The sequence below is a fragment of the Delphinapterus leucas genome, chromosome 2 (assembly GCF_059928025.1).
Source record: "Delphinapterus leucas isolate spDelLeu-1000000601 "Yukka" chromosome 2, BTC_Dleu_Yukka2, whole genome shotgun sequence".
Lineage (NCBI taxonomy): Eukaryota > Metazoa > Chordata > Mammalia > Artiodactyla > Monodontidae > Delphinapterus > Delphinapterus leucas.
This window is the reverse complement of record NC_143130.1, coordinates 108680344-108699546: the sequence shown is the minus strand read 5'-3', so window position 1 is coordinate 108699546 and position 19203 is coordinate 108680344. Positions and strand designations below refer to the sequence as shown.

General features: G+C 41.4%; 1 protein-coding gene across 1 annotated transcript in view; it reads left to right on the top strand.

The window, feature by feature from the left end:
- The window catches only part of STXBP6 (syntaxin binding protein 6), a 194475-nt gene that overhangs the window by 170545 nt on the left and 4727 nt on the right, over positions 1-19203 (top strand). The window contains exon 4 of the mRNA XM_022553682.2: positions 14988-15145. Coding sequence (XP_022409390.1) covers positions 14988-15145 — 158 coding nt within the window. The remainder of the gene's footprint in view (positions 1-14987; positions 15146-19203) is intronic.

The window sequence follows — 19203 nt, the reverse complement described above, 5'->3', positions numbered from 1 at the left end:
TATGTACACGGTTCAGAGAGCCTTTAGGACTGAAAAGGGACCCTGCCATCAGGGAACCAAGTTTCCACGTGACTTTTCTTGTCTTTTGCTCATATGGCCTCTAATGGTAGAGAAGCTGGACAATGAAGACTGGAAGTAGAAAAAAAAGAAAACACATCTTGACTGCATCCTATAGATTTATACCTAAATTAATGTGAATGTCACTAATACTGGACCAGACTTAAGTGAACCTTATGTCTACCCATGAAAATACTCTTGGTAAAAAAAATTAATACAGTAGACAAGAATAGAATAGGAACTATTTAATCTACTCAAGGAATAAATTATTACTGAACACTTTGGGTATACAATATGAGAATTACTAACGTTCCTGGACTACTAACAGTTTGCATATAATAGATCTCCCTGGGGAGAGGAACCAAGATGGCGGAGTAGAAGGACGTGCTCTCATTGCCTCTTGCGAGAACACCAGAATCACAACTACCTGCTGGACAATCATCAACAGGAAGACACTGGAACTCACCAAAAAAGATACCCCACATCCAAAGACAAAGGAGAAGCCACAATGAGATGGTAGGAGGGGCACAATCACAGTAAAATCAAATCCCAAAACAGGTGTGTGGGTGACTCACAGACTGGAGAACACTTATGCCACAAAGTCCACCCACTGGAGTGAAGGTTCTGAGCCCCATGTCAGGCTTCCCAACCTGGGTCTGGCAACAGGAGGAGGAATTCCTAGAGAATCAGACATTGAAGCCTAGTGGGAACTGACTGCAGGACTTCGACAGGACTGGGGGAAACAGAGACTCCACTCTTGGAGAGCACACACAAAGTGGTGTGCACATCGGAACCCAGTGGAAGGAGCAGTAACCCCAGGGAAGAGTGAACCAGACCTACCTGCTAGTGTTGGAGGGTCTCCTGCAGAGGTGGGTGGGGGGGGCAGGCTGTGGCTCACCATGGGGACAAGGATACTGGCAGCAAAAGTTCTGGGAATTAATCCTTGGCATGAGCCCTCCCAGAGTCTGTCATTAGCCCCACCAAAGAGCCCAGGTAGGCTCCAGTGTTGGGTTGCCTCAGGCCAAACAACCAACAGGGAAGGAACCCAGCCCCACCCATCAACAGTCAAGTGGATTAAAGTTTTACTGAGCTCTTCCCACCAGAGGAACACTCAGCTCTACCTACCACCAGTCCCTCCCATCAAGCCTCTTAGATAGCCTCATCTACCAGAGGGCAGACAGCAGAAGCAAGAAGAACTACAATCGTGCAGCCTGTAGAACAAAAACCACATTCACAGAAAGATAGACAAGATGAAAAGGCAGAGGGCTATGTGTCAAATGAAGGAACAAGATAAAACCCCAGAAAAACAACTAAATGAAGTGGACATAGGCAACCTTCCAGAAAAAGAATCCAGAATAATGATAGTGAACATGATCCAGGACCTTGGAAAAACAACAGAGGCAAAGATCGAGAAAGTGCAAGAAATGTTTAACAAAGATCTAGAAGAATTAAAGAACAAACAAACAGAGATGAACAATACAATAACTGAAATGAAAACTACACTAGAAGGAATCAATAGCAGAATAACTGAGGCAGAAGAACGGATAAGTGACCTGGAAAACAGAATGGTGGAATTCACTGCTGCGGAACAGAATAGAGAAAAAAGAATGAAAAGAAAGGAATACAACCTAAGAGACCTCTGGGACAACATTAAATGCAACAACATTCGCATTATAGGGGTCTCAGAAGGATAAGAGAGAGAGAAAGGACCCGAGAAAATACTTGAAGAGATTATAGCTGAAAACTTCCCTAAGTTTTCAGGAAGTTTTGGGAAAGGAAATAGCCACCCAATTCCAGGAAGCGCAGCGAGTCCCGTATGGGATAAACCCAAGGAGAAACATGCTGAGACACACAGTAATCAAATTGGCAAAAATTAAAGACAAAGAAAAATTATTGAAAGCAGCAATAGAAAAACAAAAATTAACATACAAGGGAACTCCCATAAGGTTAACAGCGGATTTCTCACCAGAAACTCTACAAGCCAGGAGGGAGTAGCATGATATACTTAAAGTGATGAAAGGGAAGAACCTACAACCAAGATTACTCTACCCAGCAAGGATCTCATTCAGATTTGATGGAGAAATCAAAAGCTTTACAAACAAGCAAAAGCTAAGAAAATCCAGCACCACCAAATCAGCTCCACAACAAATGCTAAAGGAACTTCTCTAAGTGGAAAACACAAGAGAAGAAAAGGACCTACAAAAACAAACCCAAAACAATTAAGAAAATGGTAATAGGAACATACATATAATTACCTTAAACGTGAATGGATTAAATGCTCCAACCAAAAGACACAGGCTTGCTGAATGGATACAAAAACAAGACCCCTATATATGCCGTGTACAAGAGACGCACTTCAGACCTAGGGACACATACAGACTGAAAGTGAGGGGATGGAAAAAGATACTCCATGCAAATGGAAATCAAAAGAAAGCTGGAGTAGCTATACTCATATTAGATAAAATAGACATTAAAATAAACAATGTTACAAGAGACAAGGAAGGACACTACATAATGATCAAGGAATCAATCCAAGAAGAAGATATAACAATTATAAATATATATGCACCCAACATAGGAGCACCTCAATACATAAGGCAACTGCTAACAGCTATAAAAGAGGAAATCGACAGTAACACAATAATAGTGGGGGACTTTAACACCTCACTTACACCAATGGACAGATCATCCAAAATGAAAATAAATAAGGAAACGAAAGCTTAAATGACACAATTGACCAGACAGATTTAATTGATATTTATAGGACATTCCATCGCAAAACAGCAGATTACACTTTCTTCTCAAGGGCGCATGGAACATTCTCCAGGATAGATCACATCTTGGGTCACAAATCAAGCCGCAGTAAATTTAAGAAAATTGAAATCATATCAAGCATCTTTTCTGACCACAATGCTACGAGATTAGATATGAATTACAGGGAAAAAAAAGTAAAAAACACAAACACAGGGAGGCTAAACAACACGTTACTAAATAACCAAGATAACACTGAAGAAATCAAAGAGGAAATCAAAAAATACCTAGAGACAAATGACAATGAAAACACGATGATCCAAAACCCATGGAATGCAGCAAAAGCAGTTCTAACAGGGAAGTTCATAGCTATAAAAGCCTACCTCAAGAAACAAGAAACATCTCAAGTAAACAATCTAACCTTACACATAAAGGAACTACAGAAAGAAGAACAGACAAAACCCAAAGTTAGCAGAAGGAAAGAAATCATAAAGATCAGAGCAGAAATAAATGAAATAGAAACAAAGAAAACAATAGCAAAGAACAACAATACAGCTAAAAGCTGGTTCTTTGAGAAGATAAACAAAATTGATAAAACATTAGCCAGACTCATCAAGAAAAAGAGGGAGAGGAATCAAGTCAATAAAATTAGAAATGAAAAAGAAGTTAAAACACACACTGCAGAAATACAAAGCATCCTAAGGGACTACTACAAGCAACTCTATGCCAATAAAATGGACAACCTGGAAGAAATGGACAAATTCTTAGACAGGTATAACCTTCCAAGACTGAACCAGGAAGAAACAGAAAATATGAACACACAAATCACAAGTAATGAAATTTTAACTGTGATTAAAAATCTTCCAACAAACAAAAGTCCAGGACCAGATGGCTTCACAGGTGAACTCTATCAAACATTTAGAGAAGAGATAACACCCATGCTTCTCAAACTCTTCCAAAAAACTGCAGAGGAAGGAACACTCCCAAACTCATTCTATGAGGCCACCATCACCCGGATACCAAAACCAGACAAAGATACTACAAAAAAAGAAAATTACAGACCAATATCACTGATGAATACAGATGCAAAAATCTTCAACAAAATACCAGCAAACAGAATCCAACAGCTCATTAAAAGGATCATACACCATGACCAATTGTGGTTTATCCCAGGGATGCAAGGATTCTTCAATTATGCAAATCAATCAATGTGATACACCATATTAATTAACAAATTGAAGAATAAAAACCATATGATCATCTCAATAGATGCAGACAAAGCTTTTGACAAAATTCAACACCCATTTATGATAAAACCTCTGCAAAAAGTGGGCATAGAGGGAACCTACCTCAACATAATAAAGGCCATATACAACAAACCCACAGCAAACATCATTCTCAATGGTGAAAAACTGAAAGCATTTCCTCTAAGATCAGGAATGAGACAAGTATGTCCACTCTCACCACTACTATTCAATATAGTGTTGGAAGTCCTAGCCACGGCAAGCAGAGAAGACAAAGAAATAAAAGGAATACAAATTGGAAAAGAAGAAGTAAAACTGTCACTGTTTGCTGATGACATGATACTATACCCAGAGAGTCCTAAACATGCCACCGGAAAACTACTAGAGCTAATCAATGAACCTGGTAAACTTGCATGATACAAAATTAATGCACAGAAATCTCTTGCATTCCTATACACTAATGATGAAAAATCTGAAAGAAATTATGGAAACACTCCCATTTACCATTGCAACAAAAAGAATAAAATACCTAGGAATAAACCTACCTAGGGAGACAGAAGACCTGTATGCAGAAAACTATAAGACACTGATGAAAGAAATCAAAGATCACACAAACAGGTGGAGAAATATACCATGTTCTTGGATTGGAAGAATCAATACTGTGAAAATGACTATACCACCCAAAGCAATCTACAGATTCAATGCAATCCCTATCAAATTACCAATGGCATTTTTTACAGAACTAGAACAAAACATCTTAAAATTTGTATGGACACACAAAAGACCCCGAATAGCCAAAGCAGTCTTAAGGGAAAAAAACGGAGCTGGAGGAATCAGACTGCCTGACTTCAGAATATACTACAAAGCTACAGTAATCAAGACAATATGATACTGGCACAAAAACAGAAACAGATCAATGGAACAAGATAGAAAGCCCAGAGATAAACCCACGCACGTATGGTCAACTAATCTATGACAAAGGAGAAAAGGATATACAATGGAGAAAAGACAGTCTCTTCAATAAGTGGTGCTGGGAAAACTGGACAGCTACATGTAAAAGAATGAAATTAGAACACTCCGTGACACCATACACAAAAATAAACTCAAAATGGATTTGAGACCTAAATGTAAGACCAGACACTATAAAACTCTTAGAGGAAAACATAGGAAGAACACTCTTTGACATAAATCACAGCAAGATCTTTTTTGATCCACCTCCTAGAGTAATGGAAATAAAAACAAAAATAAACAAATGGGACCTAATGAAACTTCAAAGCTTTTGCACAGCAAAGGACACCATAAACAAGACGAAAAGACAACCCTCAGAATGGGAGAAAATATTTGCAAATGAATCAACGGACAAAGGATTAATCTCCAAAATATATAAACAGCTCATGCAGCTCAATATTAAAGAAACAAACAACCCAATCCAAAAATGGGCAGAAGACCTAAATAGACATTTCTCCAAAGAAGACATACAGATGGCCCAGAGGCACAGGAAAAGCTGCTCAACATCACTAATTATTAGAGAAATGCAAATCAAAACTACAATGAGGTATCACCTCACAGCAGTCAGAATGGGCATCATCAGAAAATCTACAAACAACAAATGCTGGAGAGGGTGTGGAGAAAAGGGAACCCTCTTACACTGTTGGTGGGAATGTAAATTGATACAGCCACTATGGAGAACAGTATGGAGGTTCCTTAAAAAACTAAAAATAGAATTACCATATGATCCAGCAATCCCACTACTGGGCATATACCCTGAGAAAACCATAATTCAAAAAGACACATGCACCCCAGTGTTCATTGCAGCACTATTTACAATAGCCAGGTCATGGAAGCAACCTAAATGCCCACTGACAGATGAATGGATAAAGAAGATGTGGTACATATGTACAATGGAATATTCCTTAGCCATAAAAAGGAATGAAATTGAGTCATTTGTTGATACGTGGATGGATCTAGAGACTGTCATACAGAGTAAAGTAAGTCAGAAAGAGAAAAACAAATATCATATATTAACGCATGTATGTGGAACCTAGAAAAATGGTACAGATGAACTGGTTTGCAGGTCAGAAGTTGATACTCAGACGTGGAGAACAAAAGTATGGACACCAAGGGGGGAAAACCGTGGTGGGGTGGGGATGGTGGTGTGCTGAATTGGGCGATTGGGATTGACATGTATACACTGATGTGTATAAAATTGATGACTAATAAGAACCTGCAGTATAAAAAAAAAAACAAAAAAAAAAAAACAAAAAGAAACCCCAACAAGTAGTACTAAACTTTCTTTGGGTTATTTGTATGGAAATACGTTAATATAAATGTTTCAGACATTACATGAAATTCCTAAAAATCTTATATATTCTGGTATAATGTTATAAGTCATAATTCTAGTTATTTAAAATGTATATCTCAGAAATAACTAAATTTCCTTGTCAACTGCATTATCATGAACTTTCCTCAAATCTTTAACCGTGGTCCTTTTTAAGTCATTTGTCATTTACAGACAGTTCTGGGTGGACTCTGATGTTTCTGCAAAAATGTTCCTATAAAAGGTTTCATCTTCAAGGAATTCATGGAAAAGACTCTGACAAGTACAGGTTTCTGGTAACTGACTCTACTGCTGAACTGAATGGATAAGCATTTTCAGAACTCTAATGGAAAACTGATGAATTCATAAAAGTGCTAACAAAAGATCAAGATGAAAAAAACAAATTAATTACATGGGACTGAGTGACCTGATGAGGATGGTTATAATTTTTGTGACTTTGTTTGAATTTTAAAAAAAGGTAAATAGAAAAAAAATTAAAATAGATCTCCCTGCCCATTTTTTAAGTTTATGGTACTAAAACCCAAATCCAGTTTTTTTCATAATTGGTTTTCCTTTAAATTGGTTTGGATAAATGGGGCTTTATTGTACAGTTATTCCTAAGTGGTTAAACTGATTATAGAATACAAATAGTCCATGCAAAACTATTACCAGATTTCTGTTTTAAAAGAGTGCCCTGAAAAAGAGTGCCCTGAGATGACCATGTTTACTCAACTCCGAGTATAGACTGCCATAGGTTTATCAATCGTTTATTTTTTAGATGATTTTCCTGCTTTTTTCCAAACATGATGAGTATTTTGCACTTCATATATCTACATGTGTGTTTAATATAGGAAATACCTGCTGAAAATTCTATTTAAATTGACTCTTTACTAGCTATAGAATTAGGAATTTTGATTACCAAGATACAACCTGAAGTCTAGGATGATATAAAGAAATTATGTTTATATTTGTTGGTGTGGTCTGTGGGCTTTTAAAAACAATCCTCCTTTCTCTTCCATTGTCACTTTTCAATATACCTTACTGTTTTCCCCTCATTTTCCTATACATTTAAATTTATTTTCATTGTTTTCAAACAGTGACTGAACACAACGTTATAGCTTTATCTCAAATTGCTCTCTCAGGAAGGTCTTCTCAATCACTTAAGGTAAAATATGCCAGCATAATATATTTTTTAAAGCACATATTGAGCGGAACCAATGTGAATGCAACATCAATGAAGTAAGACTGGTCTCTGCTCTGTTCTCAGAGACTGTAGTTCAAAAAGTAGTTGACATTATTTGCAGTGGTTGACAGCCTCTTCTCAGACTGTTTGAATAAATTTGGGTATTAATGTGCTTCCTGCCTATTTAGAGAGAATTACTGTTCTATCTGCCTCAGGAGACTTTTATTTCCAGATTTAACTCAGCACAATATGATGGGCCCCAACTTTTGAGTTAAGCATCCTTCTTTACAAGGCATGCCTTGATTTAATGAGCATGTGTTCAGCTCTCTCTGAGGTGCACACAGCAAGTATACACAGATCCAAGTGTCTCCTGAGAGCTTCAAGACACTTAGCCCCAAGATAAAAGAGGAGACATTGCAAAGGAACTGGGTGGGATTGCGCAGTTTTTCCAAAGTTCCTAGAGAGTAGACGTGGTCTTAGGGAGGTAGAGGGATAGACATTCACTGAGCACCTGTAGGCACTTTGTATACATACATCTTCATCTTAACTTCTACAACAACCACATGAGGTGGAGTTACAGATGAGGAAACTAAAGATCAGAGAATTTAAAACACTCCCTCAAAGTCATTCTGCCAGTTTGTCAAGGTAACAGTGCTTGGCACATAGCATGCACTCAAATGAATAGTTCTGAATACTGAATGAGTCTTTCAGGGAAGCAATTTTCAGCATGCACCAAGAGCCTCAAAAACGTGTACGTCCTTTGAACCAGCAGTTTAATCTCGAGGAATTATCAGAGATATGGACAAAGATTGTGTGTGTGTTCATGTAAATGCAAGAAAGTAACTGCAGCCTCATTTGAAAAACAACTCTCCTAATAATTAGTGATGCTGAACATCTTTTCATGTGTCTGTCGGCCATCTGTATGTCTTCTTTGGAAAAATGCCTATTCAGATCCTCTGCCCATTTTTTAATTTTTGTTTTTTATTGTTATTAAGCTGTATGAGTTCTTTATTTTATTAATCCCTTATCAGATATATGATTTGCAAATACCTTGCTCTATTCAGTAAGTTGTCTTTTTTTTTTTTTGATGGTTTCCTTTAATGTGCAGAAGCTTTTTAGTTTCATGTAATCCCATTTGTTTAATTTTGCTTTTGTTTCCCTTGCCTGAGGAGACATATCCAGAAAGATACTGGTAAGACCAAAGTTAAAGAGCATACTGCCTATGTTCTCTTCTAGGATTTTTATAGTTTCAGGTCTTACATTCAAGTGTTTAATCCATTTTGAGTTGATTTTTGTGTATGGTATAATATAGTGGTCTAGTTTCATTCTTTTGCATGTGGCTGTCCAGTTTTCCCAGCACCATTTACTGCAGAGACAATCTTTTCTCTGTTGCATGTTCTTCACTCCCTTATTGTAGATTAATTTTTCATGTGTGTGTGGATTTGTTTCTCGGCTCTCGGTTCATTTCCAGTGATCTGTATGTCTGTTTTTCTGCCAATACCATACTGTTTTGATTAAATATAACTTTGCAGTATAATTTTAAGTCAGGGAGTGTGATACCTCCAGCTTTGTTCTTTGTTGTCAGGATTGCTTTGGCCATCTGGGGTCTTTTGTGGTTCCATATAAATTTCAGGATTTTTTGTTCTAGTTCTGTGAAAAATGTCATTGGGATTGCATTTAACCTGTAAATTTCTTTAGGTAATGGATATTTTTAACAGTGTTAATTCTTCCAGTCCATGAGCATGGAATATCTTTCCATGTCTTTGTGTCTTCAGTTTCTTTCAACAGTGTCTTACAGTTGTCAATGTGTAGATCTTTTACCTCCTTTGTTAAATTTATTCCTAGGTATTCTTTTTGTTGCAATGGTAAATGGAACTGTTTTCTTAATTCTACTGGTTATTAGGGAAATTTAAATTAAAATCACAATGAGATATTACCTCATGCCCATTAGAATGGTTATTTTCAAAAAGGTGTTAGAGAGGGTGTGGAGAAAGGGTAACCCTCAGCACTGTTGTTGGGAATGTAAACTGGTGCAGCCACTATGAAAAACAATATGGAGAGTCCTCAAAAAATTAAGAATAAACTACCATATGATCCAGCTATTCCATTTCTGGGTATTTATCTGAAGAATATGAAAACACTAATTCAAAAAGATATATGCACCCCTGTGTTCACTGAAGCATCGTTTATAAAAAGCCAAGATATGGAAACAACCTAAGAGCCTACTGATGGATGAATGGATAAAGAAGATATGGGGTGTGTGTGTGTGTGTGTGTGTGTGTGTGTATAGACAATGGAACTCAGCCGTAAAAAAATGAAATCTTGCCATTTGTGACAACACGGATGGACCTTGAGGGTATTATGCTAAGTGAAATAAATCAGAAAGAAAAATACAAATACAGTACGATTTCACTCCTATGTGGAATATTTTTTAAGTTAAAATTAATTTTTAAAAAAATGAACAAGCCAAACAAAAGGAAAACAGATACATAGATACAAAGAACAGAGTAGTGGCTACCAGAGAGGAAGGGGGTCGGAGGAGGATGAAATGGATAAAAAGGGGGTCAACTGTAATGGTGACAGATGGAAACTAAGCTTTTGGTGGTGAGCACACTGCAGTGTATACAGAAGTTGAAATATAATGGTGTGCACGGAAGGAAGGAAGGATGGACACTTTTGAACACGCACCCAATAATGAAACGGGAAATAACTGAATAAATTACAACAGTGTTATGTAGCCATTATAAACAGTATTTTCAAAGAATTTTCCATGGCATGGGAAAGTACCCACAATAGGATACAGTACTAAATATATATAGTATGGCCACAACCACGTTTTAGAAAAACATAGACAGAAAAATTACTAGAATAAAATGTACCATAAATGTAAATGTGGTTATCTCTAAGCAATTGAATACTACGCGATTTTATTGCCTTTTTATAGTAATATGTATTCTAAATTTTCTATAGTCAATTGTTTTAGCTTGTAATAATGACGATGTTTTCTTTTGTATTACGGCGTTAAGAAATGCTTTAGGAACTGCTACACTGAAGTCTTCATTCCTTACAGTTAATGCAGACTGTATTAATCTCAAATACCAGAAAATTCCCATGGAGAGCCAATATAACAGTGAGTAAGAGAACTGGCTCTGGAGCTGGGCTTCCTGAGTTCAAAACCTAGCTCTGCTCTTCACTTACTGTGGGATCCTTGGTGCACTGCTAACCCCCTCTCTCTCTCCGTTGGTGCTCGCATTGGTAAAAATGGGATCAGTGATGTGCCATCGCATAAGGCTGTTGTGAGGAGCAGATTTTAGTAAGTGCCTAGAACATAGTAAGTGGTCAGGCAACTGCTATTCTTGCATTGGATTTAAAGGCTATTTAACTTCTGTTATTTTTATACCTTGTAGTTGTTTATTTTAAGGCTGGTAACAACAGATTTTTTACCAACTTTCTCTTTGCTTTCACTACAGCAAAAGCATTCCCCTTTTTGCATTTTGTTGTTGACTTAATTCATTGAATTCCTGCAACAATCTCCAGGTGAGATAGCTGGCTTCATTAGACACAGACTAAACCCTTAGTCATTTGGCAAATTTAGAATTTGAAGACCTAGTTAGATCATGTAACAGCATCAGTCATGTGTCCAACCCTCTGCTAAGCCATGGAGAAATCATTAGAAGGATGATATATTTTTCCTGCCTCTAAGCCAACCAACATTTATTGAGTCTCTCCTATGTGCCAGGAATTGCAAATACAAAAGTGAGAAAGGCCCAGCCCCTGCCTTCAAGGAGCTCACACTAGATACCCAGCAATTACATGCATTATGATAAATGCACCATTTGAAATAGACACAAGATACTGTGTATGTTGGGGGCAACAATGGTTTAGGGTGGGCTAGACATGACAGTCTTTCCTAGGAAAGGGGTCTGAAGTGTACTGAAGCACATAGGAGTAAGTGGGAAGGCTAAGATGAGACTCAGAGTTCACACAGAGGTAGCAGTAAGCACAAAGGCATACAGGTAAAAGAAACATGACACATCTGCGAAAGTTTAGGTAATTTGGCAAGGCGTGGGATTGGAGATCGCTAGGGAGAGGAGAAATGGATGAGGTTCTAAGATAAGCCGAGAGTGAGGCAGGGCAAAGTTCTCAATTTTTTCTTGGAAGCAGTGAGAAGATGGTAACAAATTTGCCTTTTTAAAAGTGTACTACAGAAATGTGTGGAAGATGAACCAGAAAAGGTGTGGGGCCACCTAACAACAAAAGGCTATTGCTGTATCTCTGAAGGCAAGAGGGACTGGATCCATAGAGAGATAATGAAGCTGGCAAAGAGGGCGGAGAGTAGAGGGCCGGACAGCAGGTGACTTGTAGTCATATGTGGTAAAAGTGAGGGAGGAATCTGGACTGGGCTCCCAGATTTCTGAATTGAGGAGAAAGCTGGGCAGATAGGGGAGTTACTGACTGAGCAGGGGACCCCAAAGGAAAAGCAGGTGTGATAATGGGGTCAGGTGTAGACATACCGAATTCAAGATGATTTTCGGTGACTCACCTGAAGTTGCCCAGTAAGAAAACGTGGGTCTGGAGCCTCAGCAGCACAACCTAGAAAAAAGCAAAAATTTGGTCATTGAAGCCATGAGCTGAGTAGAATTGTCCTAGGGAGAGTCTGCAGAATGAGAAAGAGAAGAGGGCCAAGGACAGAACCCTGGAATTACAGCATTTGCAAGATATCAGAGAGAATAGAGCAAGCAAGCGGGAGACCCGAATCTAGAGGAGGAAGATTCAGGATTTAGGGAATGGTCAGCAGAGCGAAAGGTGCCCTCAGGGAATATATAATCCAGCTGGGAAGTCATCGCATCTATGGGTGAAGAAATGAGGTAGAAGAGTTGCCCATGACTGTACTTGATCAGTCACCCAAGAAGGATACAGACAGCTCTTACAAAGTTGAGAAGAGAATGTAACTGACCTGAACCTTGATAAAGGCGATGGGACTTCACTGAGCCTGAAATACAGGTAGAATTGAAACCAGGGGAGGACATTTCAACTGAGGTGATGAGATTTGTTCAAATCCATCCTCATGGCTGAAAATAACTGAAGGTGGATTTTTTATTGATAGTGGTCAGCAGTGTCATCACTGAATAATGAAGACAGCATTTGGTTCTCTTTTAGTTATAACAAGTCTTGGTTAAACAATATCATATAAAACTGGGTACAGTGTTGATCTGACGTCTGTACAAGATTAAGAAAGTCATGACAGGAAAACAGTATGGCTCACACAAAGCAGATTCATTCTAGAAACACAGATGTGTCTCACTTTGAGGGCACCATGAGGGTCAGTTCCGATGGGGAGAAAACCTATCCTGGTTATATACCCTCTTGATTTTATGATAACTAATTCTAAAATCCCTTTGGTTTAATGCAGCTGTTCCTGGCTGTGGAGTTGCAGGTACCCTGCCCCATCTTTTCTCTAGCCTCTGGCGGCTAAGCTGTGGGCATGTGGAAGGAAGCAGGAAGGGGAGATTTTCTTGTGCCCTCCCCCAACTCCTCTGCACCTTCAGTCCCTTCACTGTCTTATTCTTTCCCCTTGGCCTGTTCCTTCTTGGGAGCACCTGGCTTGCAATGCAGCTTAGGCAATAAGTCTTCATTTACCGAGAGGAATAGGTTTCTTTAGGACAGAAACAGTCAGGCATTACCTTGGGAAATAACCTGTCAAAACCTATCTATGCTGGCTTTCTCACAATTCTGTCATAGTAATTGCTTTCCATGACCAACGCCACACCTGCAGAGAGGAAGGTACAGAATAAGGAAAAGGCATTGGGAAACCAGGTTCCAGTGCTAGCTATGTCACTTCCCTAGTGACACGATCTTGTGGAAGCCCTGAACCTCACCTAGTCTCAGTCTTCTCAGTAGAATTTCTGTGAAAATCAAATGAGACAATATTTGTAAAGATGCTTTATGATTGCAAAATGCTATTCAAATATTAAGCAGTGGTGATAGGCTATAATCATAACCATGATGTGAAAGCAAATGGGAACCCAGATTTCTCCTCCTAAATCTGTTCTGAAGACCAAGACAGACCTTCCATTCCAACCCTTGCATTCAGCCAGTTTCTCCAGAGCCACATCTCCTCTGTTAACCTGTGCTGGCTTATCTCGGCTCCAGCAGTGGTTGGTGCAGCTGAGAAACAGTAAGCTGACTCCATTCTCCTCCCCTTAGTGCAGAGTGGAAGCCCTTGAAATCCACCCCTAAAGAAGAAAAGTGGCAAACGATTTACAAGGTGCTTCCTCTGGGGCAGGCACTTTCTTTGCCTGAGATCCTTTTCCACAAACCACAGACTGTTCCCACAGAGGAGAAATGAGGAAGCCTTTGCAGCTGAGACCGTGGAAATTACGTTTCTATTAAAAGCTGTCTGTGGCTAGATGCATCCATCCCAGGTACAAAGCTAAATGATGTAATAAAAACTTATTCAAAGACATACAGCTGTTATATAAAATGCCATTTAACTATCTCCCACTCAGCATGAACGAAACACAGCTATAAATCTCCTTTGGTTGTAATCTGGCAAGTTTCTAGGTCTCCATGGGTTATGCACCTGCCAGTTCGTCACTGTTGGATTCTCTTTTCCAGTCCTGGTACATGGGATGTCAGGGATGCATAACCATTTGAAATGTGATGGTTTTCAACTTTCTCAGTATCATCATTCATGAATCTGGGAGTGCCAGGTTCCTTCTAGGACAGGCTTCTGTCACTGTGTTTCACCTGCTGGCTAGAAGTACAGTGCTGAGGCCCCACATTTCATATACTTGAGATCAGAGGCAAAGAGGACCAACCACCCAGGCCATGGGTCGGGATTCAAGGTTGGGAACTGACGTATCTCCTCTGAACTTTGAGACTGATCGATAGCTTCTTACGTGGGGCTGTGCATATAGGGGTGAAGGAGTAAAATGGAAGGGAACAGTTGAAAGGAATACAGAGCATCATATCTGGAGAAGTTCTGTACTCCCAATTTTCCTGTGGTTATCCATCTAAACCCCAGGTCAAGAGGAAATGCTCATATGATCCAGATATGTCTCACTGAACTTGCCTAATTCTATGGACTTGTTAGGGTTCCCATCTACCTTTGCAAGCCAAGTCCTAAATTCAGATGGACCCCGCTCTTCCGAGCCTCACCAAACAGAATGCCGGTAGAACGGAAGTGAGTGCTGTCAGTGATGGGGCTGCGAAAGAAGCCTTCAGCACTTGCCCAGGTCCTACAGTCAGTGGGTATTCTTCCTAAAAGTGAGTCAGTCAGACCAAGTCGGAAGAAAAGTTGACTTGTTTCCTAGACACTCAAGGCCTTTCCAGAGTCTGACCCACCTTGCTTTTTCGGGGTGCTCACCCTGGGCGGGGGTGTCACTGTAGGTCAGCCGAGCCAGCTTCTGATGCTCTTCCTGTCCCGTTTCAGGAAACAGCATCCTCCATTCAGCGGCCGACAGCGTGACCAGTGCAGTGCAGAAAGCCAGCCAGGCCTTGAACGAGCGCGGGGAGCGCTTAGGCCGCGCAGAGGAGAAGACGGAAGACATGAAGAACAGCGCCCAGCAGTTTGCAGAAACTGCACACAAGGTGGGTCCCGCAGCGCGGCCGAGGGCTCAGCTCTGGGTTGTCAGGGAGCTTTGGTGCCCAAAACTTTATTTCAGTGTGTTTCCCAGGGGGGAGGCACAAAGTCAAGCCTTTTTTTTGGCCCCTGTATACAGTTTCCTTCCGCTACTTAGTGAGTACAAGAGTTGGGAAGATTTCTTCTTGGACCTGTTTCTTTGGTTATCTCGTTTCTGCTGTCTTCATCCCTGTCTCTGACCCCGTATCTTTGGGAAATGTGGACCATCTTTACTTCCTACCCAGAAGTTTAAGGCTCCCATTTCTGGGAACAGGATGGGGGTGGGGGTAGGACAGGTGTAAGAATATCCCTCCTCTGTTAGCCAGTGCTTGAAAGAGGACTGTGGGCTCTTGTGCTTACTTTTCCACGCTGTCCCTTTCTGGTCATGAGCCTCGCATCCTGTGTTCTTATCTCTTTACTATACAAAGAAGCAAATTCTAGTCCCAGGGCACCTCAGGGCTAGTTTCCCCTGTGGAGGGGCCTTGGACCTCCTAAGGCTGACCTGACTAGTGCAGAGCTGCCTGCAAAATTCCCACCTGCCTCTGGGTCCAGAGAATGGTGTTTTCCACATGCCTCAGGTGTACACATGCACTGAAAATGTGCCTTTCAGAAGGGGAAGGGGGAGTTTTTATTGGCAGCCAGCTATCTAAGGCAGTCACAGACCAAAGGAAAGAGAAGCCCTGTTTGTCAGGTGATAAAAGAGGATTTATTACTGTTCTTGTACTTTGGATCAAAGGGCAGCTCCTTTCTGGCTAGTGATTTTGAAATTTAGGTTTCCAGAAACAACTTTTGCTGATAACTGTTGGCATGTCAGACTCATGATCTGGCCTTTCAAGATAGGCTTTTCAGGTGACCTTTGGGGAAAAAATTAATGTGCTTCAAAAGAAAACCCCGCTTTTGCTGAGGAACCAAGAATGGACAACCTGAAAAGCAACGGGAAAAATCTCCCCAGCTCAGCCAGGCTGGCCCCTCTCCCGAGGCTTAAGCCCAGGCCCGACTGCAGATCCAGATCTGAGTGGATGCATCTAGCCTGCCCTTCCTGCGTGCCCTCTGCACGGACCTGTCTCGTGTCATCAGTTCCCTATCATGACAGTGTCTTACTGTACTGCTGCCTTAGGGGCCCATTTGGAGTTCAAACCTGGCTGAAAATGCAGGCAGCCCTGCTGGGGGCCAGAGCCTGTCTTGCTGCGGCTGTCACAGAGGGAGCAAGCTCAGAATTGTGGTTCCCCGCATCCCTTCTGCAGCCTTTGTGATATAGAAATAATGATGGAGTGGAGATGTTAGAATTCCTACCCAACTTCATTTATAGCAACAGCAACTGTAGTGATTTAAAAGGGGGATGGGCAGTGGAAGTCTGGGGGAACATTTAAAGTGTTGATTTGGAGAAGAAAAGACTACAGGAATTATTTTTTAATTGTCTTCAAGTCTGGGAAGGGCGATATTGCAGCAATTCTCTTTCGTGTCTTGTTATACAGAATAGAGCGCTCAATGGTGCACTGATAACATTCTGCTAAAATAAGAGTTTAGATTAATGATTAGGCCATGAACCAGGTTACCAAGGAAGTCTGTGAAATCATTGTTCCTGATGCGGAGTAGACAATACCTGGAGGTCATCCGTGTCACTACCCGCCCCAGAGGAGGTCACACAAACACTGGGTTGGATAACCTAACCAGATGGCCAGAATTCTTGGCCCTGGTCACCCTGTTTCCCTGATACTGTGGCCAAGTTTGCTAGGTAGTTGGGAAGACAGTATGGTATGGTAGTTAACATCTTGTGTTTGATTTAGCAACTCCATGACCTTGGGCAGGGGCTTAATTTCTCTAAGCCCCAGTTTTCTCATCAGTAAAATAGGGCTAACTAATAATAGTACCTTTCTCCTAGGGTGTTGTTGAGAGAATTGAATGCATTCAAACCTATAAATTGGTTAGTACAATAGTTGGTGCATATAAACCTCAGTTAATATTAGTTATAACTGTTTCCATAAAGATGGTTTCTGCTGAGCCTGCTCCAGTCCATCACATTGTGAGCACTGTAGAGGGTTGGAGAAATGTGACTGAGGATCCCAGCACAGGGGTGGGGAGGGACTGGTGGTGAAGATTTTGTGCCCTCCAAAGGGGGGTGGGAGGGCCTCCTGCTGAATGCTGACACTTTCTAAACACAGAGCAGCCCTTGCAAACAGGACCCGTCAGAACAGAAACTGATTCAGCCACCAAAGGCACGGGGGTCTCTGGCTTTGACCACTGGGAGGACTGGTACCAGCCAGTTACCTATTTCCGTAGAGATGGATGCGGCAGGGGGCAGTCTCCACTTACTTTGGCTTCCTCTCCTGTGGGTGGCGTAAGGGTTGGGGGGGAGGGGCTGCTAGTGTCTCTTACTGTAGTTTGAGGGAGTGGGAGAGAGACACAATAATAACCAGACTTGCAGTTTTCTAAAACTGCCAAGTCTGGCATGTGTGCTTATGAATCACCAGCATGGGCAGGATTCCTCAGGAGCAGGTTGACCTCTTGAGATAAGGTGTGGCTATTTTCCCAGGGACCAGGACTCCTGATTTGTCCCACTAGTGTAGGCTGTCTGTGAAGATGTCATTTCACTGGCCAAGCCCCTACCAGGCCTACTGGTGAGGAGAGAGCTCAGAGATGGAACCCAGGCCTTCCACCACTGCCTCCCCAAACATGGCTCTGTCGACTCATAAAGAGTGGGCTGTGTTTAGACGTCGAGACACAGTGCACTTGTTAGAGCCCTGACAGAGAAAGGCAGTGCTGGGTGACAGTTCCTCTGGGCTCCCTGGTTGAACAAGAGCATGCAACCTCAGCTGGAGAGTAGGGCACACCTTCTGGACTGCAACAGAAGAGGCTATCTCTGGCTTTCTCGATTCTCCCAGGACTCCTAGCGTGACCCAGGTACGTTAGTGAGTGGATCACCTTTGTAGGAGCCTGCCATCAAGACATGTGGGCGCTTGACTCCTGCAGAGCCAATGGAAATGTGTCTGCAACCCCTCTCCCCCAGCTGTGTTCAGCCTGGCTTGGGAAGCGTGGTTCCTTCCTGAACTATGAGCTTGGTATGGTCTCAGACCTTAGGGAAGTCCAGCTCAGCCACAGAGCAGGCCTGGCCTGCTCACTCACCTCTGCTTCAGAAAGTGCAACAGTGCAGTGTGTGCAGTGCTTTGCCACCTGCCTTGGCTGGTGAGTCAGCAGGCGAGAGGGATACCCACACCTAGGCATCCTCAGATGCTGTTTATTTCCCACCAAGAAGAACAGTGATCTGCCCTGTTCTGCACAAGCGCACATTTGTAGGGGAGGGAGTGGTGAGCGGCATATCCCTCACTGGCAGGGAATGGCTGCCTCTGTCCCTACCACGGTCATCTACTCCCTGTGGGTCTGAGCTAGAAGGGACCTCAAGAGTCCAGGCCTCTTAAAAAAATACCCCCTGTATGAGTAACAACTTCTTCTATCATTGTTGTTTTTTCTATTATTGTTGTTATTATAATTTAGATGGAGTCATTTACACAGCTTTGAAAGAGAAAGCTTTCCATGAAACATTAAGAAAACAAAAATATAGCAAAAGGAAGTTTTTAACTTCTCTTCTGTAGGAACTCTGACATCTACATTAATCCATAAGCATTTGAGTTGGAGATGATATTTATAGATGTGAGGAAACCGAGGTACGGAGCAATTGTGACTTAGAGCTCAAGGTCATACAGCAGATTTGCAGCAGGGAAGCAACAGTATCGTGCCTTGCATATTCTAAAGCTTCTAACTCCCAGGAAGTTAAAGAAAAAAACAAACGAAACGAGGTAGCGTGGAAATGATGCGCCTGTATGCAAAAATACCTCAAATGGCAAAATGTCCAATCCAGCTGTACTTCTGCAAAGCTGAACTGGCACAGCCCCGCCCGGCTGGGGCTCCCCTTAGCGCCAGTCCCAGCTGCACTGGAGAGGTAACCAGGGTCTGGTGTGAGAAGCAACACGATTGCTTCTGAGGATTAATGACTGTGGGTAAATTGGCAAAGCCCATTAGCTGAAGGTTA